General features: G+C 38.1%; 1 protein-coding gene across 5 annotated transcripts in view; it reads left to right on the forward strand.

The window, feature by feature from the left end:
- Positions 1–25,290, forward strand: part of LOC125666501 (alpha-1,3-mannosyl-glycoprotein 4-beta-N-acetylglucosaminyltransferase C-like) — a 35,240-nt gene extending 9,950 nt beyond the window's left edge. Inside the window, exons 3-7 of one of the 5 annotated variants that reach the window (XR_008799106.1) lie at positions 2,603–2,681; positions 5,253–5,338; positions 14,396–14,474; positions 18,443–20,411; positions 20,466–25,290. Coding sequence is in view for 1 of the 5 variants with exons in the window: in XM_056151620.1 (XP_056007595.1) it covers positions 2,603–2,681; positions 5,253–5,338; positions 14,396–14,474; positions 18,443–19,635 (1,437 nt within the window). In the remaining 4 variants the exon portion in view is untranslated. Of the gene's footprint in view, positions 1–2,602; positions 2,682–5,252; positions 5,339–14,395; positions 14,475–18,442 lie in introns of all 5 variants that reach the window. The other 4 variants (XR_008799104.1, XR_008799105.1, XR_008799107.1 and 1 more) reach the window with 4 other exon arrangements.
- Positions 25,291–25,961: the final 671 nt, after the last annotated feature.

Below are 25,961 nucleotides of genomic sequence, written 5' to 3' on the forward strand. Positions count from 1 at the left end.
AAATCATTAAAAATCTTCCTCTGAAAAATCACTGGGCTAGATAAGTTAATGTTCACATAAAAGCTTCATGACATAGTGCAGATTCAAATTTGTAAAAATCATGGTTCCAGGGAGTAGGATGGGGCCACAATAGGGATAAAAGTTTTACATGTGAATATATAGGAAAAATCTTTAGATAAGAGCCAAGGTGACTCAGGTAAGCGATGTGGCCCATGGGCCTTTTGTTTTTTTTTATGTAATGCTTTCTGTTCATCAGTCCATGCCTCACATCAAGGCGATGAAGTGATAAAGAGAGATTGGAATCTGACAGTGTGAGATCAGGGTGTGTGTGTGTAGAATCTGTCAATCTGATGTCAAGGGGGACGGTGTAGAATTTGTCAGTATGAGATCGGGGGGGGGGTGTAGAATCTGTCAATGTGAGATCAGGGGGTGGGTGTAGAGTCTGTCAGTGTGAGATCAGGGGGTGTGTAGAATCTGTCAATGTGAGATCAGGGGGGGGGGTGTAGAATCTGTCAATGTGAGATCAGGGGGGGGGGGTGTAGAATCTGTCAGTGTGAGATCAGGGGGGTGGGGGGTGTAGAATCTGTCAGTGTGAGATCGGGGGTGGGGGGTGGGGGGGGGTGTAGAATCTGTCAGTGTGAGATCAGGGGGTGGGGGGGGGGTGGGGTGTAGAATCTGTCAGTGTGAGATCAGGGGGGGGGTGTAGAATCTGTCAGTGTGAGATCAGGGGGACGGTGTAGAATCTGTCAGTGTGAGATCAGGGGGGTGTAGAATCTGTCAGTGTGAGATCAGGGGGGTGTAGAATCTGTCAATGTGAGATCAGGGGGGGGGGGGGTGTAGAGTCTGTCAGTGTGAGATCGGGGGGGTGTAGAATTTGTCAGTGTGAGATCAGGGGGGGGGTGTAGAATCTGTCAGTGTGAGATCAGGATGGGGAAGGGGGTGGGGTTGGGGCGATGTTCTCTGAGGCTGTAGTACATTCTGTTCAGAAACACTCCTCGTCTCATCAACATGCAACACTTACTATACACGTGCAAATTGTGTGTGTGTGAAAGTTCTGCATAATTGACTTCATCGAATACATTTCATGCATTCCCGGATCCTCTTTATATGTAACAGTGAAAACTCGTAGCACAGGTTCATAATACGATATGAACTCGTAGCACAGGTTCATAATTATGCAAATTAGGTAGGTCAATCATTCATGCACCACATAAATAAAACAACATGTCATTCTTTGAAATTGTTAACATTGACGGTAAAAAAAGGCTCGGGAAATATTAAATCTGGTAACACATTTCATAAATTTCATATGCCATAAGCACTCGTTCATGGACTTGAAATCTGCCTGACATAGTGCAGACTCAAGGTTGTTAGAACCATGGCTCCCGGGGGTAGGGTGTGGTCACAATAAGGAATTAAAGATTTACATTGGGGGTAGGGTGTGGTCATAATAAGGAATCAAAGATATACATTGGGGGTAGGGTGTGGTCATAATAAGGAATCAAAGATTTACATTGGGGTAGGGTGTGGTCATAATAAGGAATCAAAGATTTACATTGGGGGTAGGGTGTGGTCATAATAAGGAATCAAAGATTTACATCGGAATATAGAAAATCTTCTTTTCAAGAACCACTGAGCTAGAAGCGTTAATCCCCCCCCCACCCCCGGGGGGATCTTTAAATATGAGCTAAGATGACTGAGGTGAGTGATGTGGGCCTCTTGTTGTAATTGACAGAAATCACAACACGGCGGCTAAGCGACATTTCTTGCTGTAGTCTTCAATTGGACATTATATATATCGACGACGTTTTATCTATCAACAATGATAACTTTCATTCATAATGTCGATTCGAAATATCCATGTGAACTCGAAATAAAGACACCGCAGAGTCGTCCACTTCTGCTTCATACTTAGATATCTTATTGAAAGTAGACATTAATGGCAAACTGACAACTCGAACTTTATGACAAACGGAATGATTTCAGCTTTTCCATCGTCAACGTCCCATATATATGTAGCAATATTCCATTATCACCTGCATATGGTGTTTCTATCTCTCAGCTGATTCGATACGCAAGAGCTTGTTCTGCGGACGATCAGTTTTTAAATCGAGGCAATCTGCTTACAAACAAGTTGATGGTACAGAGGTTTCAACAGTCTCATTTAAAGTCAGCATATCGTAATCTAGTTTGCCAATACAACCTATCATCGTGTCAAATGCCGTCTGACTTTTTTCATACCGATTGTTAGGCCGTTCTTGGTATACTGATTTTGACTACGGATTATTCCGTTTACCTGATCAAGACATAGGGATCATGGCGGGTGTGACCTGTCGACAGGGAATGCTTACTCCTCCTAGACACCTGATCCCACCTCTGCTGTGTCCAGGGGTCCGTGTTTGTCCCACTCTCTATTTTGTATTACTTATAGGAGTTATGAGATTGATCACTGTTCGTTATCTTCACCTTTATAGGAGTTATGAGATTGATCACTGTTCGTTATCTTCACCTTTATAGGAGTTATGAGATTGATCACTGTTCACTATCTTCACCTTTCATATCTGTTATTCCAGATTCTGATTGATTGATTTATAATTGATAGGAATCACAGCACGACGGTTTATCTCAGTTATCCGGAACCAGGGGAGAGGTGGTGGTCCAGAAACCTAACAAAACATTATGTAAGTTCACCTGACTACTCTGTTCTCTCTCTCTCTCTCTCTCTCTCTCTCTCTGTGTGTGTGTGTGTGTCTCTCTCTCTCTCTGTGTCCGTCTCTCTCATTCTCTCTCTCTCTCGCTCGCTTGCTCTCTCTCTCTCTCTCTCTCTCTCTCTCTCTCTCTCTCTCTCTCTCTCTCTCTCTCTCTCAGGTGAAGATGTGTTTTAAACACAAAGTTATCATCTTCCTGCTGAATTTCACCAGTGCACATACTAAATCAATTCAGATAACATAGGAACAGAAAACACCGATTTCTACAATAAATTCATTCTATTTATGCAGAAGGGTCGTCATTTGGCAAGTTTAGTCACATATTATTTAGTCACTTCAACGTGAAATATAGCACCACGATACATCATTAAAATGGCGTTGTATTGTAGTATAGCTCAGTAGACTGCTCATCGTAAATTCGGGACGAGCAGGGTTTTTTTAGGTTACTTTTTTATATTAAAACTGCATTTTCATCTTAAAAAAGGTAAATTCGAGACGAGCAGGTTTTTTTTATTTTAGGTTACTTTTTTATATTAAAACTGCATTTTCATCTTAAAAAAGGTAAATTCGAGACGAGCAGGTTTTTTTTATTTTAGGTTACTTTTTTATATTAAAACTGCTTCTCTCTGTGTGTGCCTCTCTCTGTCTGTCTGTCTCTCTCTCTCTGTGTGTGTGTGTCTGTCTCTTTTCTCTCTGTCTCTCTCTCTCTCTCTCTCTCTCTCTCTCTCTCTCTCTCTCTGTGTGTGTGTGCCTCTCTCTGTCTCTCTCTCTCTCTGTGTGTCTGTCTCTTTCTCTCTGTCTCTCTCTCACTCTCTATTACTCTCTCTCTCTCTGTGTGTGTGTGTGTGTGTGTGTGCCTCTCTCTGTCTGTCTCTCTCTCTGTGTGTGTGTCTCTCTCTCTGTCTGTCTCTCTCTCATTCTCTCTCTCTCTCTTATTCTCTCTCTCTCTCTCTCTCTCTCTCTGTGTGTGTGTGTGTGTGTGTCTCTCTGTCTCTCTCTCTGTATGTCTCTGTCTCTCTCTCTGTCTCTCTCTCTCTCTCTCTCTCTCTCTCTCTCTCTCTATCTCCCTCTCTCTCAGGTGAAGATATATTTTAAACACAAAGTTATCATCTTCCTGTTGATTTTCAGTGTATATACTAAATCAATTCAGATAACATAGGAACAGAAAACACCGATTTCTACAATAAATTCATTCTATTTATAGACACCAGTCACTGGACTGATATCATCAGTTTATTTGACCTGAATAGTTTACAAACATTAAGTGCAGAAGGGTCGTCATTTGGCAAGTTTAGTCACATATTATTTAGTCACTTCAACGTGATATATAGCACCGCAAGACATCATGGGCACCACGATGCATCATTAAAATGGCGTTGTATTGTAGTATAGCTCAGTAGACTGCTCATCGTAAATTCGGGACGAGCAGGTTTTTTTTAGGTTACTTTTTTATATTAAAACTGCATTTTCATCTTAAAAAAGGTAAATTTGAAACTTTTCAATTTCAAAATATCATTTACATATCCTTCACTTTCCATTGTGTGTTGTTTTATATCTACATAAGTCGGTATATGGCAGAAATATTGTTGCTTCCGCTTTTGAAAAAAAAAAAAACTTAAACAAAAGAAAAGGGCGGATCCAAAGAGGTGGGGTTTCCAGCTCCCCGCCCCTCTTTTACAAAAAAAAAAATTACAACGAGAGAACAACAAAACAATTCATGAAAATATTACTGTATGAAGTGTACATAATCTAGAATATAACCTATTAAAGTTCCATTGCTAAAGGGAATTTCCGGGGGAAATTCGGCCATTACATGCAGGTTTTAATGTAGCTGCAGAACTGTAGCTCTCTGAAAAAATATTTTGACATAACAGAGAGCTACAGAGCCACCCCTTATAAAAACCTTCGATTTACGGCGCACAAAAAGCTGCGCACGGTTGAGGCCTTATATCGTTGTATTCTTGAGTTGCTGTCTCATAAATTTAATATAAAAAAATTCTTAACATATTTTCCTACTATACTTGTGTCTAAACATACCTTCAAATATTCATTAAAACTCCATACGACCTGAAAACTCCCAGCTTCAAATGATTTCGTTTGTTGACGTAGCCATGTTAGGTAGTACATTTGTATAGCGCTTTAGAGAATTAATGTTGATAGAGCGCTATATGAATCTTTTAATTACAAGTACAATCATTTGTATAATTATTGTGCATCACGTAACCTTATTGATAACCAGTATTTATGGAATTTGTCTTAATCTCATCACTACCGGTATTTGTATAATTATTGTACATCACATTATTGATAACCAGTATTTATGGACTTTGTCTTAATCTCATCACTACCGGTATTTGTAGAAATGATTCTTCAGTACTTCTTTAGTGCGGTTTTCCTTCAGATTTAAGACTTAGAGATGTGCACATTCCATACACACTGCGCGTGTGAATATACTGAAACATAGATTCACGATGTTTGTTTGTATAAAGATGCGATGCACTCGTGTGTAGTTATTCTACATTTGCTTTTGCTTTTTTTCTCCAGATTTTTCATCAGTGGAGAGGGAAGACTCCAGAGGGAGTCCATACTATGGGCAGAGACGGATATCATACCAAGACTTCCTTAACCAGGTAATGGAGGGCCGATTAAGTTCACATAGATTCAGAAAATGTGTGGCCGCTTAGGTTCAAACAGATTAAGAAAATTGAAGGTTGCTTAGATTCACACAAATTCCAAAAATTGAAGGTTGCTTAGATTGAAACTAAGTCCGAGAACGTAGTGCCGATTAAGCTATTTTTATCTATTTTACATAACGTGTGTCTGAGGGCGCTAAGTTGAAGTCTTTGTATTTTTGTAAAATTTACTATCGGTTGTACCAATCTGTATCACTAGGAAGATAAAACGTGATCGATAATAATCTTTATTATATACCCATCCATGTTTTGATTTTAGCTCACCTGAGCTGTTCAAGTGAGCTTTTCTGATCGCCTGTTGTCCGTCGTCTGTCCGTCTGTCTGTAAACTTTTTACATCTTCGACTTCTTCAGAACCACAGGTCCAATTTCAACCAAACTTGGTCAAAAGCATCCTTGGGTGAAGGGTTTTCAAGTTTATTCAAATGAAGGACTATATCCCTTTCAAAGGGGAGATAATCACAAAAATGCAAAAACAGGGTGGGATCATTTAAAAATCTTCTTCTCAAGAATCGCTGAGCCAGAAAAGCTGAAAATTACATGAAATCTTCCTGACATAGTGCAGATTCAAGTTTGTAAAAATCATGGCCCCCGGGGGTATAATGGGGCCACAATAGGGGATCAAAATTTTACATACAAATGTATAGGGAAAATCATTAAAAATCTTCTTCTGAAAAATCATTGGGCCAGAAAAGTTTACATTCACATGAAAGCTTCCTGACATGGTCCAGATTCAATTTTGAAAAAATCATGATCCCAGGGAGTAGGTTGGGGCCACAATAGGGGTCAAAGTTTTATATGCAAATATATAGGAAAACTCTTTAAATATGAGCCAAGGTGACTCAGGTGAGCGATGTGGCCCATGGGCCTCTGGTTTGATACAGTGGATTTCACGGAATATGATCTGGTTTTCCGGATCACCACACTGTGGTTTTCTGATTCTGTATCAATATCCTGAGACTGATGACGTCACAATGCATGGACGCAACGTTTTTTGTGGAAAATATTCACTGCGTCACAAACAAAACTGCGTACACAAAGCATAATTTCACTACATATGTCTGTGTTTTTTATGATTTGGATCATATTTAGTATCTTAATATATATACGGTGTAACCATTGGACCAAGCGAAGCATGAAATGGTCATTGGCGTGTTCCAAGTAATAATCATAATTCTGTTAATTACGGTAAATTATAATTCATTTAAAAATATGTATTCTCCTTGCGCTAAACGCCCAGTATCAACGGGGGATATATGAGGATCCGCCTATTGCGTTAACGCGGGGAATCTAGCATCAGCCGACGTAAACCGTGCATTGTGACGTCACATGTAGCCTCGACCTTTTTCTTCGTCTTTCAATTATAAACAACAACAATACATCCCATTCAAAAGACAGTTAAAAATAAATAAAACTAGTTCTAATTGTAACGGGGACCGTTACAGATGTTCCCCAAACCTCCCCCAATTAAAAAGTGATGTCCTTGTGAATCTATAGGAAAAAATCATTTTATTTTAGCCTTTAATTACATGTAGTACGTTCAATATGGTCATTTCAGTACCAAGAAATGAAAGAAAGCGTTGCACGTGCATACACGCGCACGCGTGTATGATTCCGAATTTTTGTTGATGTCGTTCAACAGGCATTTGTATCATATACTCACAGTATGAATTTCATAACGTTTCCAACAAATATAAGGAAGTTAAAGCGATTTTAAAATCGTCCAATCAGAAATCAGCACACGTGCATGCACGTGATGAGCAGTAATTCTAACCACAGCAATTTGTAAGGAGTACCAAGACACATCAAAAGCCCTAATATCAATAGAATTTGATGAAAAACAAAAACGTTGTCGTCCTTTAAAAATTGAACATTTAAAAAACGTTGCACGCGCATGCGCGTGTGCGTTGGCATTTTTTTGTTACACCAATATGTCGATACACATATTGTCTACGTATGCTGTGAATATCATCTCATTCGCTTCATAAATAAGATAGTTACAAACGTTTGAGTATTATCCAATCAAAATGAAGCGCACGTGCATGCGCGTGCAAATTGGTAATTTTGACCATGCAAATCAGTTAAGGGTCTCAATATCTACCTACGATATAAATTTCAAGCCATTTCAATGAACAACAAAAAAGTTAGACTGATTCCAAAGTTAGTGAACAGATTTTGTAATGCGCGTGCACGCGCATGCGTGCGCGTGCTGACAAAATAACTATTATTTTTCATATGTACAAATGATATACTATCATCCTATTTAGGTTTTATATCGATTCCTTCAATATTCTGATTTTCCATTTTTTGTACCAAAATTGCAGTGCACGTGCGCGCGCGTGCATGCACGTGAAGACGAAATGACTATCACTATGCACATCTACAAACGCTATACTATCATCCTGGAAAGTTTCATATCGATCCCTTTTGTACTTTCTGAGAACACTACCGGACAAAAAAGTACCGGAGAAAAAGAATAATAATAATAACTAGATACTCATTACTAGTAATGAGTAGGTCTTCCGTTAGACCACTTCCAGTAAAGAGCTTTCTATTCCTACGAAAACCATTTAAATGTATCAGAAAATGTGCCTTAACAATGAATGAGAAATGTATTATCGAATTTTTTACTCCTTTCTCATAACTTCCGGTGACGACCGGAAGTACTATTCAGATGCGTTTTCCTATAAATGACATCGATTCTTTACTGTCTATATTCCCTGAAAATTTCACGTCTCTATCTGAAAGAGTTCTCAACAAAAATAAGTAGACTAAAGAAAGAAAAAGTAGCAAGTTACTACCGACCGGAAGTCAATTTTGAAAAACAAAATTATCAAAACTCTAGAAGTTGATACTTTTATTAAGACATGTGAAAATCATATGAAAGACTTCAAATATAAACGAGATTTATGGGAACAAAGAGACGAAAAGTAAAAAGATATTTTATCAAGAAACCGGAAGTAGTCGTTTTGACCACCGACAGACTCAATATTATTTTGACACTTTGAAAGAGAGTTGATAAACTAGTATAAGTTTCAATTTAAAAGAAAAAGTTTGAAATTTGCGATTCTTTCCATCACTTCCGGTGACGACAGGAAGTGACGGTCGACATGTTCAACCCCCCTACTGCACGCTTACAAACGGAGATTGATCATTCCTGAATATATGATGAACCTATATTTTACCTTTTCCAAGAAAAGTGCTGGACAAAATTCCTTTTGAGAAACAGAAAATCGGCCCTATTTTCCGACCGGAAGTGAATTTTGTAAAACAAAAATACCTATAGCAAGGTCATTTCATAAGACATTATTCCTGAAAATTTAAAGAAAATATATCCAGCCATCTCTCAGAAATCACTCGAAGAAATTGGAAAATCGACATTTTTTCAAATACTTCCGGTATAGACCGGAAGTGACGGACGAAAAAATTGAATGCATGTGTACAATGGACTAATGCTAGTTGATCAACTCTGCAAGTTTCAAACGTCTATCTATATTCATTATTGAGAAACTGAAAAAACAAGGTTTGAATATGTCCACCCCATATCTCACGACCGGAAGTGAATTTTACAAAAATATTTGAATATATAATCTAGACAATTATAGTGTCTATAACATACCTAAAATTCAAATCATGAACTTGTTTTATGACCGAGATTTATTGCACTGAAAAATGAGAGAATGAATAATCTTTCTTTGATATAACCGGAAGTTGGAGTTTCAACTTCCGGTGGGGTCAACATTTTTTGAAAATTACAACAAGACCTAGTAAACCGATATAGGTTTCAATTTGAAAAAAAAAGTTTGAAATTCATGATACATCAATCACTTCCGGTGACGACCGGAAGTGACGGCAAACATTCTTAACCCCATACTGCACGCCTACAAAGTGAGATCTATTAACTCTGAAAATTTGGTGACTCTATCTTTTACCGTTTCTGAGAAAAACGCTGGACAACGAAAACAGCTAATAAGCCGTATTTGCCGACCGGAAGTAAATTTTACAAAAATATTTGACGTTACTTTAGACATTTATAGTGACTATAATATATGTAAAACTCAACTCATTAACTAGTTTCATGACCGAGATTTATGGCACTGAAAAATGAGATAATGAATAGTCTTTATTTGATATAACCGGAAGTTGAAGATTCAACTTCCGGTGGGGTCAACATTTTTTGAGAATTAGAACGAGATATAGTAAACCGAAATAGGTTTCAATTTGAAAGAAAAAAGTTTGAAATTCATGATTCCTTTAATCACTTCCGGTGACGACCGGAAGTGACGGCCGACATTCTTAACCCTCTACTGCACGCCTACGAAGTGAGATCTATTAACTCTGAAAATTTGGTGACTCTATCTTATACCGTTTCTGAGAAAAACGCTGGACAAGATATCTTGTAAAAAGACGAAAATTGGACATATCTTGCGACCGGAAGTGAATTTTGAAAAAATGAAAAAAATGCCTCGAGGTACCATCGTTGTCTACAACCTGTAAAAGTTTCAGGAAAATCCATCCAACGGTCTAGGAGACGAAAGGGAAAATAATAATAATGATAATAATAACTAGACACGATCTCGTTGCGAGCAACGAGTAGGTCTTCCGTCCGATTTGTTGATGCACTCGGAGTTAAAAAAAAAAAAAAAAAGACAAATGAGTCCCAATTTAGTTTCCGACTTTAAGACACTTTAGATATAATCAATTTTTCATATCATAAGCTTCTGAAGCAAAGTTGCGGTGAAATTCGTTTGAAATTCGACTCTCCAGGCGAGCCATAAGGCCCGCGGGCCTATTTCTTGATGTCATTTGTTAGCCCTTTATAGACTCAACAACTTTAGTTCTATATGTCTTTACAAAATATTTACCTGTAAAAAGTTATTGAGATCGACCGATATGGACAAAAAATCGACTCTACAGGCGAGCCATTAGGACCATAGGCCTATTTCTTGATATCAATCGATAGATCTCGATAAACTGAACAACTTTTGTTCAATATGTCCTTACAAAATATTTATCAGTTACAAGTTTTGAAATCGACCGATATCGACAAAAATCGACTCTACAGGCGAGCCATGAGGCCCACAGACCCATTTTTTGATATTGATCGATAGGTTATGACACATTGAACAACTTTTGTTCAATAATGCTTTTCAAAAAATATGTCGTTTTAAAGATATGAGGCGTCAAATATTTACGATTTTGGCCCTTAAAATCTCTAATTACGTAACATATGACCTACTTTTTGATTTGATAAGATCAAGCTCGTTGAGATGAACATTTCCGCTTCTACAACTTATTATAAAATATTAATAGTTTCGGAGATATTCTCAAAAACATTTGGACCCTTCTGAACCCCTAATTTAAAGGGCCAGCCCGTTTTGCTTGATATCGTAAGAAAGGCCTTGTCATTTGAAAGATTTTTTGTTCAACAAGTATTTAGAAATTCTTTACCGTTCTCGAGTTATCTCTACAAGAAATATTTAGGGGCCAAACTGTAGCTCCCTAACGGGGCCACATAGGGAAAAAACGAAATGTACATATTGTTTAGATTATCATTCTGAACAACTTTTGTTCAATAATGCTTTTCAAAATATTTGTCGTTTTCAAGATATGAGGCGTCAATTATTTATGATTTTGGCCCTTAAAATCCCTTATTACGTAACATATGACCTACTTTTTGATTTGATAAGAACAAGCTCGTTTAGATGAACATTTCCGCTTCAATGACTTATTACAAAATATTAATAGTTTCTGAGATATTCTCATAAACCTTTGGACCCTTCTGGGCCCCTAATTTAAAGGGTCAGCCCCTTTTGCTTGATATCGTAAGAAAGGTCATGACATTTCAAACATTTTTTGTTCAACAAGTATTTAGAAATTCTTTACCGTTCTCGAGTTATTTCTAGAAGTAATTTTTAGGGGCCAAACTGTAGCTCCCTAACGGGGCCACATAGGGTAAAAACGAAATATGCATATTGTTCAGATCATCATTCTGAACAACTTTTGTTCTTTATTGCTTTTCAAAATATTTGTCGTTTTCGAGATACAAGGGGTAAAAATTTTATGGTTTTGGCCCTTAAAATCCCTTATTACATAACATATGACCTAAATTTTTATATGAATAGATTTGGATTGTTGAGATGAACATTTTTTGTTCTTTGACTTATACCAAAATATTAACGATTTTTGAGATATTTGATCTAGACTTTGAGCCCTTCTAGATCCCTAATTTAAGGGGCTAGCCCCTAAATCTTGATATTTTCGAAAAGATCTCGTAAATGTGCACAACTTTTGTTCTACATGTCTTAACAAAATATTTGCAAGAAAAAAGATATTGGAGATCAAAGGTCAAAAATCGCCGAAATCGGCGAAGAATTTTGGCATCCATTTTTTCAGGTCCAGGCGAGCGTTTAGGCAAATCGCCTCCGGTAAAATCGAATCCCCCACAAATCTTCTAAAATGTTTACTCTATCTTGTGTAGAAATTTCAAGACTCTAGCTTCAAAACTAACGGAGGAGATGCGTGGACAACAAGGCCCTTCAAAAGGTCACTAAAAGAGAGATAACTCCTGACCGGAAGTGACGTCAAGCACGAAATTTTGCAAGCAAAGTCTCGTCCAAAAGACATCTTTCCTGAAAATTTCCTGAAAATCGATCGAGAAATGGCTGAGAAAAACGCGTGTACTACCAAGGAAAATAATAATAATAATAATAATAATAATATTGAAGAAGAAGAACGCGAACAATAATAGTAAGGTCTTCCGCAGGAGACGGAAGACCTTAATAATAATAATAATGAAGAAGAAGAACGCGAACAATGATAGTAAGGTCTTCCGCAGGAGACGGAAGACCTTAATAATAATAATAAGAAACAGAGTAAAAACAATATGTTCCCCAAACTTTGTTTGGGGAACATAATAATAATAATAAGAAACAGAGTAAAAACAATATGTTCCCAAACTTTGTTTGGGGAACATAATAATAATAATAAGAAACAGAGTAAAAACAATATGTTCCCAAACTTTGTTTGGGGAACATAATTAACTAACAAATTCAAAATGGTAAAACGGTAAGCGTAAATATATCGTATATTTTCATTACAGAAACTCATGAACTTGTTCTGCTATTTAGTTGCATTACTGGTTTTTTTTTAATATGATGATTGGTTAAAAACTGTAACAATGATAATCATATCGTTCATTTTTAGCTCACCTGAGCTGAAAGCTCAAGTGAGCTTTTCTGATCGCTTTTTGTCCATCGTCTGTCTGTCTGTCTGTCCATCTGTCTGTTAAACTTTTCACATTTTCGACTTCTTCTCCAGAACCACTTGGCCAATTTCAACCAAACATGGTCAAAAGCATCCTTGGGTGAAGGGCTTTCAAGTTTGTTCAAATGAAGGGCCATGCCCCTTTCAAAGGGGAGATAATCACAAAAATGCAAAAATAGGGTGGGGTCATTTAAAAATCTTCTTCTCAAGAACCACTGGGCCAGAAGAGCTGAAATTTACCTGAAAGCTTCCTGACATATTACAGGTTCGAGTTTGTTCAAATCATGACCCCCGGTGGTAGGATGGGGCCACAAGGGGGGATCAAAGTTTTACTTACAAATATAGAGGGAAAAATTTTAAAAATCTTCTTCTCAAGAACCAGAAAAGCTGAGATTTACATGACAGCTTCCTGACATAATGCAGATTCAGGTTTATTCAAATTATGGACTCTGGGGGTTGGGTGGGGCCACAATAGGGGATCAAAGTTTTACATACAAATATATAGGAAAAATCTTCTTCTCAAGAACCACTGAGCCAGAAAAGCTGATTTTTACATGAAAACTTTCTGACATAGTTCAGATTCAAGTTTGTTCAAATCATGGCCCCCGGGGGTAGGATGGGACCACAAGGGGGATCAAAGTTTTACATACAAATATATAGTTAAAATCTTTTTCTCAATAACCACTGAGTCAGAAAAGCTGATATTTACAAGAAAACTTTCTGACATAGTGCAGATTCAAGTTTGTTCAAATCATGGTTACCGGGGGGTAGGATGGGGCCACAAGTGGGGGGGGGGGTCAAAGTTTTACATACAAATATAGGAAAAAGCTTTAAAAATCTTCTTCTCAAGAACCATTGGGCCAAAGAAGCTGACATTTACATGAAAGCTTTCTGACATAGTGTAGATTCAAGTTTGCAAAGGGTAGTTTGGTCCATAATAGGGTCCAAGGTTTTACATGCAAATATATATGGAAAGTCTTCAGATATGGGCCAAGGTGACTCAGGTGAGCGATGTGGCCCATGGGCCTCTTGTTAACAAACTGAGTGTTTGAATTACAAATTACACGTCAGTCTTGTATTTTTGGCATTCAAAATTAAAACACGAATAACTGTAGAAGCAAGTAATGAACAAAACAAAATGGCGGCGCCCATATGGATAACAAAAAATTTCAGTGAACGTATGTAGAGATTATCTTTATTCATTTGCTGATTTATTTTCAATTTTTCTTTTACATGCGTGTTACCTTTAGAGCCTTGCTTCGCGGACGGGCCTTAGGCGCGTTCGAGCTTTGCTCGGTATAAATGTGGATTTAAAATGCTTAAGGGGGTATATAGTTTTATCATTACTACAGTTACTTGATTCGAAGAGTTGGATCACGTCGAGTTGACAGGCGCGGATCATCAGATCAACGAGACGTATACTATATCTTTTCAATGATGAGATGATCATAAAATATCTAGACTGATTTTTATTTTATTTCATTTTTTATTGTATTTTGGGTGTGTGCAATGCTTCGGCTATTTTTATACCGCTAACAAACCTGCAGGTATAAAGTCCTTATCTATATTTGAGATGTTCTTTGTATTATACTTTTATGGTATGTGGAAAAGTTGCGTGGGCGTCACACTTCCTTGATCAAGAACTATAACTCACGTGATATGAAGCACGTGATACAATAAACTCAATCTTTCTTGGACTAATCAGTGTTAACATTTTGTTTCTTTTCAGCCATCAGTAGATCTGACAAAACTTCGGTCGAACTGGAGAGCAGACGCCCGTATCATTCAAAACGCCAGCAACAAGAAACGTAAGAATTACATACACATAAACAATCGCGAGAATTACATACACATAAACAATCCCGAAAATCCTGAGAATTACATACACATAAACAATCCCGAGAATCCCGAGAATTACATACACATAAACAATCCCGAAAATCCCGAGAATTACATACACATAAACAATCCCGAGAATTACATACACATAAACAATCCCGAGAATTACATACACATAAACAATCGCGAGAATCCCGAGAATTACATACACATAAACAATCTCGAGAATCCCGAGAATTACATACACATAAACAATCCCGAGAATCCCGAGAATTACATACACATAAACAATCCCGAGAATTACATACACATAAACAATCCCGAGAATTACATACACATAAACAATCCCGAAAATCCCGAGAATTACATACACATAAACAATCGCGAGAATCTCGAGAATTACATACACATAAACAATCCCGAGAATTACAGATGTACAGTGTTACCAGAGAATTACATACACATGTACAGTGTTACCAGAGAATCACATACACATGTACAGTGTCACCAGAGAATCCCGAGAATTACATATACAGTAAAGTAATTTTGATAAAACGGTTTTCCCGTGGGTAGAACAGCAAAATTAATAAATCCTTTCATTTTACAAAAGTTTTTATAAACACTCTAGTTGTAAATCCTTAAGCTTAAACGGCAAATTCAATTTACAAATGTATTACAAATTTCTTCGGTTGTCGTTATTTTGGAGGTGTGTTGAATCAACCAATCATATTAGATAACGATAGTTTGGTAAGCCTCGTTCTCACGTTACAGACGTTATCGCGTGTCTTTACCAGACTCTCTGCTCGTCGGAGATTTACGGAGAAAGCAGAGCGTCGGGTTGCACGGGACTAGAGAATTACATGCACATCTACAGTGTTACCCGAGAATCCCGAGAATTATATACAGATGTACAGTATTACCCGCGAATCACATAGACATGTACAGTGTTACCCAAAAATCATGAGAATTACATACACGTGTACAGTGTTACCCAAAAATCATGAGAATTACGTACACATGTACAGTGTTACCAGAGAATTACATACACATGTACAGTGTTACCCGAGAATCCCGAGAATCACATACACATGTACAGTGTTACCCGAGAATCCCGAGAATTACATACACATGTACAGTGTTACCCAAGAATCCCGAGAATTACATACACATGTACAGTGTTACCCGAGAATCCCGAGAATCACATATACTGATTAACAATCGTAAATGTCTTTTCAACCTGTATTTTTCAAATTTGCAGAAAGCACATAACCTTAATGTTCTAAAGTTAAGTATTGTATGCTCAACCCTATCTAATCCGGAAAAACTTACACGGTATATTTTATTATCACCTTGGAATTCATTGCCAGAGAAGTTAACGGGTCCGTTTATGTATATATGAGTGTGTTGATATGTGTAACATTGTAGTCACTCTACAGGTGTGTAGTATGTGTGTGTGTGTAACATTGCAGTCACTCTACAGGTGTGTAGTATGTGTGTGTGTAACAACGTAGTCACTCTACAGGTGTGTAGTATGTGTGTGTGTGTGTGTAACATTGTAGTCACTCTACAGGTGTGTAATATGTGTGTGTGTGTGTAACATTGTAGTCACTCTACAGGTGTGTAGTATGTGTGTGTGTGTGTGTAACATTGTAGTCACTCTACAGGTGTGTAATATGTGTGTGTGTGTGTAACATTGTAGTCACTCTACAGGTGTGTAGTATGTGTGTGTGTGTGTGTAACATTGTAGTCACTCTACAGGTGTGTAGTATGTGTGTGTGTGTAACATTGTAGTCACTCTACAGGTGTGTAGTATGTGTGTGTGTGTAACATTGCAGTCACTCTACAGGTGTGTAGTATGTGTGTGTGTGTGTAACATTGTAGTCATTCTACAGGTGTGTAGTATGTGTGTGTGTGTGTGTAACATTGTAGTCACTCTACAGGTGTGTAGTATGTGTGTGTGTGTGTAACATTGTAGTCACTCTACAGGTGTGTAGTATGTGTGTGTGTGTAACATTGCAGTCACTCTACAGGTGTGTAGTATGTGTGTGTGTAACAACGTAGTCACTCTACAGGTGTGTAGTATGTGTGTGTGTGTGTAACATTGTAGTCACTCTACAGGTGTGTAATATGTGTATGTGTGTGTAACATTGTAGTCACTCTACAGGTGTGTAGTATGTGTGTGTGTGTGTAACATTGTAGTCACTCTACAGGTGTGTAATATGTGTGTGTGTGTGTAACATTGTAGTCACTCTACAGGTGTGTAGTATGTGTGTATGTGTGTAACATTGTAGTCACTCTACAGGTGTGTAGTATGTGTGTGTGTGTAACATTGTAGTCACTCTACAGGTGTGTAGTATGTGTGTGTGTGTGTAACATTGTAGTCACTCTACAGGTGTGTAGTATGTGTGTGTGTGTGTAACATTGTAGTCACTCTACAGGTGTGTAGTATGTGTGTGTGTAACATTGTAGTCACTCTACAGGTGTGTAGTATGTGTGTGTGTGTGTGTAACATTGTAGTCACTCTACAGGTGTGTAATATGTGTGTGTGTGTGTAACATTGTAGTCACTCTACAGGTGTGTAGTGTGTGTGTGTAACATTGTAGTCACACTACAGGTGTGTAGTATGTGTATGTGTAACATTGTAGTCACTCTACAGGTGTGTAGTGTGTGTATGTGTAACATTGTAGTCACTCTACAGGTGTGTAGTATGTGTGTGTGTGTGTAACATTGTAGTCACTCTACAGGTGTGTAGTGTGTGTATGTGTAACATTGTAGTCACTCTACAGGTGTGTAGTATGTGTGTGTGTGTGTAACATTGTAGTCACTCTACAGGTGTGTAGTATGTGTGTGTAACATTGTAGTCACTCTACAGGTGTGTAGTGTGTGTATGTGTAACATTGTAGTCACTCTACAGGTGTGTAGTATGTGTGTGTGTAACATTGTAGTCACTCTACAGGTGTGTAGTATGTGTGTGTGTGTAACAATGTAGTCACTTTACAGGTGTGTAGTATGTGTGTTGAATTGATATTTCACACACAGTTTTGTTATATAAATAGTAGAATCCCTTTTCATTTTGGGTTAAAAAGGTTGAAGGCCAAGTTCACTATAGGACTTGGTAGAGAAAGCTTGTAGACACTCTAGAAGCCCCATTGTTCGCTCGATTGAATTGATACTTCATATTTAGCTTTAGTGTCCAACGCGGCAGAATCCTAGTGATTTTGGGTTCAACATTTGAAAAGGTCAGGTCACCACAGGACTTTATCAGAAAGGTCAGGTCACCACAGGACTTTATCGGAAAGGTTAGGTCACCACAGGACTTTATCGAAAAGTTTGTGGACGCTCTAGAAGCCACATTTCTTTGCTTGATTGATTTTATACTGCACTTGTAGATTTCTTGTCATGAGTGAAAAAACGCTATTGATTTTGGGGGCCAAAGATCAAAGCTCAAGGTCACTACGAGACTTTAAATCAATGATTTGTAGGCACTCATTGTGAGGGGATATGTTACGGAGCTCTTGTTACAGATAAAATGTGAAGTGTGTATTGTCCATTATATCTGATGACGCTGTGTTACCAGGGTATTATTATATCTGATGACGCTGTTTTACAGGGTATTATTATATCTTATGACGTTGTGTTGCCAGGGTATTATATCTGATGACGTTGTGTTACCAGGGTAATATTATATCTGATGACGTTGTGTTACCAGGGTATTATTATATCTGATGACGTTGTGTTGCCAGGGTATTATATCTGATGACGCTGTGTTTCCAGGGTATTATTATATCTGATGACGTTGTGTTGCCAGGGTAATATTATATCTGATGACGCTGTGTTACCAGGGTATTATTATATCTGATGACGTTGTGTTGCCAGGGTATTATATCTGATGACGTTGTGTTTCCAGGGTATTATTATATCTGATGACGTTTTTCAGGCTATTTAACGATTGGCATACCGACAGTGAAGCGAGAGAAGGATGAGTATATTTTGAATACCGTCCAGTCCATCGTGAACTGCACGCGGAAGGAGGAACTACAGGAGATCTACATCGTTGTCTTCCTTGCCGATTTTGACGAGGACTGGAAGGCCAACATCAGTAAACATCTGCGACAGCAGTTTGGCGATATCATTTCCATGGGAACGCTGCACGTGATCCAAGCATGGGATTCATTTTATCCGCCATTGGATAATTTAAAACATACATTTGTCGACCCAGAGACGAAAAAGAAATGGCGGGCTAAACAAAATGTCGACTACGCGTTTTTGTTTATGTATAGTCAGGTTCTTGCCACGTACTATATACAAATGGAGGATGATATATATACCGTACCGGGTTATTTTAAAGTTATAAAAGACTACGTCAAGAAGTTCAAGGAGCGCTGGGTGTGTTTAGAATTCTCCGAATTAGGATTCATTGGAAAATTATACCACTCCGAGGACATCGACAAACTGGCCAAAATGGTCTTGTTGTTTTACGCACAGCAACCGTGTGACGTCACGTATTTGAATTTCAATGTTCAGATGTTGCAGTTTAAGCGACACATTCGTCGGCCGACGATATTTGAACATGTCGGCTATCATTCGTCACTTCCGGGGAAAATACAACCCCTTAAGGATCGTTTCTTTGAGGAACATCAAAAATCGATAAAGGGTGACAACCCACCCGCGAAATTGTACACCAGTTTGCCATTTGAGGGATATTTCAACCCTGACAAAGCCTACCGTAGAGAGGAAGGGATTTTCTGGAGTTCTAAAAATGGCCGAGCAAACGATTGGTTCTCCGTTGTATTCGATGAACCTCAGTTGTTAAGCAAAATAGTTATCCATACCGGAATAAAATCTCACCCTGGTGATAAAATACATTTTGCAAAACTGGAGGCAAGTCTTGCGTCGACGCCCAGGGGCCCCGGCAAACCCGAGTGTAGCCGGAATAAACTGCTAGGGTATTTTGAAGATGGCGACATAGAACTGAATGAAGTTCGGTCTATCACAGGAGAAGAAAAAATTCACTGTTTGAATATCATCATCACCAACAAACAGGAAACTTGGGTGATAGTTAGGGAGATAGCGGTGTTTACTGTACACCACGAAATCAAGCAGACAACAAAAAATCTGGGTGATAGTTAGGGAGATAGCGGTGTTTACTGCACAACACGAAATCAAAAAGACGTCTTAAGCATTGCAGAATGTGTTATCCTGAGCACAAAACAAAAGGATGAGTCAATGTGAAATTCTCTGTAACGAATGTCACATGTGAACGTGCCGTTCTAAAATCAAATTGAATGTTTGTATGTGTGTAGGTCATGAGAGTTATTTATCGTGTGTAGGTCACGAGTTATCGTGTGTAGGTCACGAGAGTTAGTTATCGTGTGTAGGTCACGAGAGTTAGTTATCGTGTGTAGGTCACGAGAGTTAGTTATCATGTGTAGGTCACGAGAGTTAGTTATCATGTGTAGGTCACGAGAGTTAGTTATCATGTGTAGGTCACGAGAGTTAGTTATCATGTGTAGGTCACGAGAGTTAGTTATCGTGTGTAGGTCACGAGAGTTAGTTATCGTGTGTAGGTTACGAGAGTTAGTTATCATGTGTAAGTCACGAGAGTTAGTTATCATGTGTAAGTCACGAGAGTTAGTTATCGTGTGTAGGTCACGAGAGTTAGTTATCGTGTGTAGGTCACGAGAGTTAGTTATCGTGTGTAGGTTACGAGAGTTAGTTATCATGTGTAAGTCACGAGAGTTAGTTATCGTGTGTACATCACGAGAGTTAGTTATCGTGTGTAGGTCACGAGAGTTAGTTATCATGTGTAGGTCACGAGAGTTAGTTATCGTGTGTAGGTCACGAGTTATCGTGTGTAGGTCACGAGAGTTAGTTATCGTGTGTAGGTCACGAGTTATCGTGTGTAGGTCACGAGAGTTAGTTATCGTGTGTAGGTCACGAGAGTTAGTTATCGTGTGTAGGTCACGAGAGTTAGTTATCGTGTGTAGGTCACGAGAGTTAGTTATCGTGTGTAGGTCACGAGAGTTAGTTATCGTGTGTAGGTCACGAGTTATCGTGTGTAGGTCACGAGAGTTAGTTATCGTGTGTAGGTCACGAGAGTTAGTTATCATGTGTAGGTCACGAGAGTTAGTTATCATGTGTAAGTCACGAGAGTTAGTTATCGTGTGTAAGTCACGAGAGTTAGTTATCGTGTGTAGGTCACGAGAGTTAGTTATCGTGTGTAGGTCACGAGAGTTAGTTATCGTGTGTAGGTTACGAGAGTTAGTTATCGTGTGTAGGTCACGAGAGTTAGTTATCGTGTGTAGGTCACGAGAGTTAGTTATCGTGTGTAGGTCACGAGAGTTAGTTATCGTGTGTAGGTCACGAGAGTTAGTTATCGTGTGTAGGTCACGAGAGTTAGTTATCGTGTGTAGGTCACGAGAGTTAGTTATCGTGTGTAGGTCACGAGAGTTAGTTATCGTGTGTAGGTCACGAGAGTTAGTTATCGTGTGTAGGTCACGAGAGTTAGTTATCGTGTGTAGGTCACGAGAGTTAGTTATCGTGTTTGTTGATAGTTTTGTAAAAGCAATATTTCTAGCTTCACGAATTTTATGAGAAATTTGTCTACGAGTGAAGAGTGTGATGTTCAGGTGTGAGATATTTGTTAATTCTTTACTGTAGTTTATATTGATGAATATTTTTTTTTACGTCTGTACTGTCGTTCATATTTGTGAGAGTTTTTATTGGTGAGTGCTTTTATTGGTGAGAGGAGTGTTTTTATTGGTGAGTGTATTTTTAAGATGTACAATATGCGCCATTTATAAACTTTATTTTCTACAATGATTTTTTAAAGAAACTGTTTGAACTCATTTGTTCTTGTAGAAATGGATAGCATTAATTTTTCCTTACTTTTTATCTTTCATTTTAGTGTATTATTATCATTTTGAAAAAGTACAAAAATTGTCCATGTCGTCCAAATGTTTTGTGAACCGAAGGTTATATGAACAAGGTCAAGTTTTTTCAATTATTTTTGAAATGCCTGAATTTTTAGATGCTGATACAAAAATATTATATTTCCTACAAACAATGGTTGCTGAACACCGGAAGTTGTGTGATGGCTCTGACGTCATGTTGATTGGGCAGGATTTCAGAGCTGAGATAGAAGCTATTTTTAATCTTCTACAATTTGTTTTGTTCTCGTGCACTTTTTTTATATATATAAATGTTACAGATTTAAACATGCGCACGGTTTTTGTTACGAAATATCCCTTTCAGATTGAAACAAACCGGGAGATATAGGTTCAGTGTTTTTCCTGTACAAAGTCAATCTCTCACCAGAGGGCGTATTACTCTACGCGACAATCTCTCACCAGAGGGCGTATTACGCTACGCGACAACACCTCTGTCAACGTCTGAATGTCAAGATTCTTGGCAAAACTTATTTCTACCTATTGCATTTTAAAGTATGATTTTACAAGTTTTAGTGTTAAGCTTAAAATCTTACAGTAAGTTCACAAAAACAACGAATTTCATGATTATTCTAGTATTATTGGATGAATGAATATTTATATAAAACCATTTAATTCGCTCAGGTGTCTCATATTTACCAGCTTCTGCGTTTATAAAATTCAGACATGTGTTTGATTTGCTTAGATATTATCATTACAGTTTGATATGCTAAGTTAGTTTTAGTACGTTTTGATAAGATTTTTAGACGTTGACAGAGGTATTAGTGGAGCATAGCGGGAACGATAACTCTGGGTAGAGATTGGTACAAAGTGCGTTTGTATATTGTAATGCTGTGTTATAGTAACCGGTGTTGTAGCATAGACTTTCCCCTCGGTAAAACGGGCCCGGGATAGATTCCCCCCATAGGTGGAGAAAGTGCCCCAGCATATAAATTCCCCCTATGTACAAAGTCAGTATAGAGTTTCTCCATGGCGGAAAAACCGCCCTGGTAAGAATTTTCCCTCTTCCTGTTTCCGGATTTCATTTGTCATAGTTTACTGAAATAGATATCCGCCCATCATTGATATTACGATATTCATGAAATGAACGATTTTTTGTTGTTGAGATGCTGAAGTTGGGTTTACACACTGAAAACTTTGAATTGCATATATAGTAAAAACAATATGCTTCTCAAAATACCTTAATGATGGTCATTATCATTAGGATTTGTCGAAAAAAATCAACTAAAAGATGTACAATTAAAATATCTGAAAAGTAAAATAGATGCACTGTATAGATTAAAGTGATTTGATTTTCCCGTTTATCTAAATTCGAACTTTTGAATTAACAAATCAGTAACTTCTTCCCAACTTCACTATTTCAAATGTTAGATATTGGTAAATAACAGCAAAGACTTGAGATGTCTGAATGAATTTTGATATACCATTACACGTATTGAATAATTTTCTTTTTTAAAAGAAACATAAGATGATAATTGTGATACACAAGACCCTGCTTAAAATTAAAGAATGAGAAGAATTCCTGAGTGTAGAAAAGCAGGAGAATTCTAGTATTAGAACTGGAAACGGATACATAGCTAAAATGTAAGAAAATGTAAGAAGGGGTCTTTTAGGGGGAAATTCTACACTAGGACGGTTTTTCCAAGGGGGAATTGAGCCCGGGTTAATTCTTCCTTGGAGAAAATTCTATGCCAGGCCCATCTTTCCGGGGGAATATCTATCCCGGGCCCGTTGTTTTTTTTAAACTTTTAATTCATTATTTACTGATTATAACGGTATGGTGATAGGTCGGCGTTTGATAACACTGGGGATTGCGTTTGTGATTATCAACACATTACTGAATGATCAAAGTCTTAAGGATAACAAGAATATAAGATCTGTAACCTAAAGAGGAAACATGAACGTACATCACACTGCGCAGAGTCAACTGACTGATCAAGTATATTATTAATTATTCTAGTATTATTGGTCTAAGATATTGTTACCTAACACTCAGGCGGCTGTTACATTTCATCCCCTAGAACCTCCTACCATCCAATCATCACTCCCTTGGGTGTTACATTTTATCCCCCGGAACCTCTTTTCTCCCAATCATCACTCCGATGCACCTAGAACGATTCTGATTGCAAGTTTTTAGTCATAAAACATTTCCTTGTATGTTTCATTTCGATTGATCGAGAACACTTATGCCTGTTGCATGTAAATGTATATTTCAATAGAGTTAACATCAGCTGAGGGAAGTTCACTATAAACACCAACAAACAAAATTCAAAATCAGACCGCCTGCCATTGTATTGTGAGAGAGAGACAGTCTGCCATTGTATTGTGAGAGAGAGACAGCCTGCCATGGTATTGTGAGAGAGACAGTCTGCCATTGTATTGTGAGAGAAACAACCTGCCATGGTATTGTGAGAGAGAGACAGTCTGCCATGGTATTGTGAGAGAGAGACAGTCTGCCATTGTATTGTGAGAGAGAGACAGCCTGCCATTGTATTGTGAGAGAGAGACAGTCTGCCATTGTATTGTGAGAGAGAGAGACAGCCTACCATTGTATTGTGAGAGAGAGACAGCCTGCCATGGTATTGTGAGAGAGAGACAACCTGCCATGGTATTGTGAGAGAGAGAGAGAGAGAGAGACAGCCTGCCATTGTATTGTGAGAGAGAGACAGCCTGCCATTGTATTGTGAGAGAGAGACAGCCTGCCATTGTATTGTGAGAGAGAGACAGCCTGCCATTGTATTGTGAGAGAGAGACAGCCTGCCATGGTATTGTGAGAGAGAGGCAGCCTGCCATGGTATTGTGAGAGAGAGACAACCTGCCATTGTATTGTGAGAGAGAGACAACCTGCCATGGTATTGTGAGAGAGAGACAGCCTGCCATTGTATTGTGAGAGAGAGACAGCCTGCCATTGTATTGTGAGAGAGAGACAACCTGCCATGGTATTGTGAGAGAGAGACAGCCTGCCATGGTATTGTGAGAGAGAGACAGGCCCCATGTTAGTAACCATGGTAACAGGGTTTTTCAAATTCTTCTTTATTAATTTTTTTTACTTTTTCAACAGAAACTCAGCAAGCTTCATGTCTTGAAAATTAAAAAAAAATATATATATAAAGAAAATCGAGTTTGAGAAAAAACCTGTTAGTGATTCGCTTAGGATATTTATGCTTGTATACCGGTATGTTAGTTTATGTACGAATGTAACAGCATAGATACCGGCATGAATACATCGGTTTAACCGTATATATAAACCTGTAACCGTGACGTAATGACATGTATATACCGTTATATCTATTGCTATGTGGAATATGTATTGATTTAGCCGGTATCGGTATAACCGTTCATGTGCCATTGTAACGTATATGCACCGGTATAACGGCTTTAATTTCAGTTCCTGGTATTCTAAGATGGTATCTTGTTGCTTCCTGTTGAGAAGACTAAAGCAAATGTTTTTAATTCAAACAATGTATTGTGTGAACGTACGTGTTTATGTACGTGTGTGTGCATGAAGAGAGAGAGAGAGAGAGAGAGAGAGAGAGAGAGAGAGGTTAGCTTTACCGGTGATTGCGCTATACCGATTTTTTATTTGTTGATATAAACTTTTACGATTTGTCTTGCCAAACTACTGATTGTTACAACTACTGATTGTTATAACTACTAATTGTTAGAACTCTGAGTTCATGTCAAAGTTTATTGATTATTTCAAAACCGATATGTTTATTCGGACCTAGTCAAACCAGTGCTTTAGTTACATATACTTTTATCATTTTGAAGACATTCCTATATATCCTGTCTTTATTGACTAGAAAAGAAATCAAACAATAAAATTGTATGTGACGTTTTTATTTGTGTTTTGTTATTAGGTCTCTTGAGCATGAAGATCAAGTGGACTTTTCTTATCACTATTCTTCCGGCTTCCGCACAGCCGTAAACTTTAAACTTTTCTGACTTCCTTTCTAGACCCATAAGTTTACTTGCAACCAAACCTGCCACAATGCATCCTTGATCGGATTTAAATTTGACCAGATGAAGTAACCACGCCCCTTTATGAAGTGGAGATGATGAAGAATTTATAAGTGTTTTGTGGCATCTTTTGAAAATCTCAAGAACCACTGTTTCAATTTCATTCAAACCTGGCACAAATCATCCGTATATCAAGGGGATTCACTTTTGTTCACATGGAGGGCCATGCTCCTTTCAAAGCGGAGATAATCAAGAAAAGGCAAAAATAGGGTGGGGTCACTTAAATATCATTAGAACCACAGGGCCTGAACAGTTGAAATTTACATGAAAGTTTTCTGACATAGAACATATTCAAAGTTCTTCAAATCATGGCCTCCGGTGGTAGGTGTAGTCGCAATAGGGGTCGACGTTTTGCAAGGGGAAATATTGGGAACCTGTTTCAGTATCTTCTCAAGAACAACTGGACCATCATTAGTCATATAAGCATCTGCAGGTAGTGCAGATTATATAAGCATTATATGGTTATGTGTAGGTCACCAGAGTCTACAA

Source organism: Ostrea edulis, chromosome 10 (genome assembly GCF_947568905.1).
Source record: "Ostrea edulis chromosome 10, xbOstEdul1.1, whole genome shotgun sequence".
Lineage (NCBI taxonomy): Eukaryota > Metazoa > Mollusca > Bivalvia > Ostreida > Ostreidae > Ostrea > Ostrea edulis.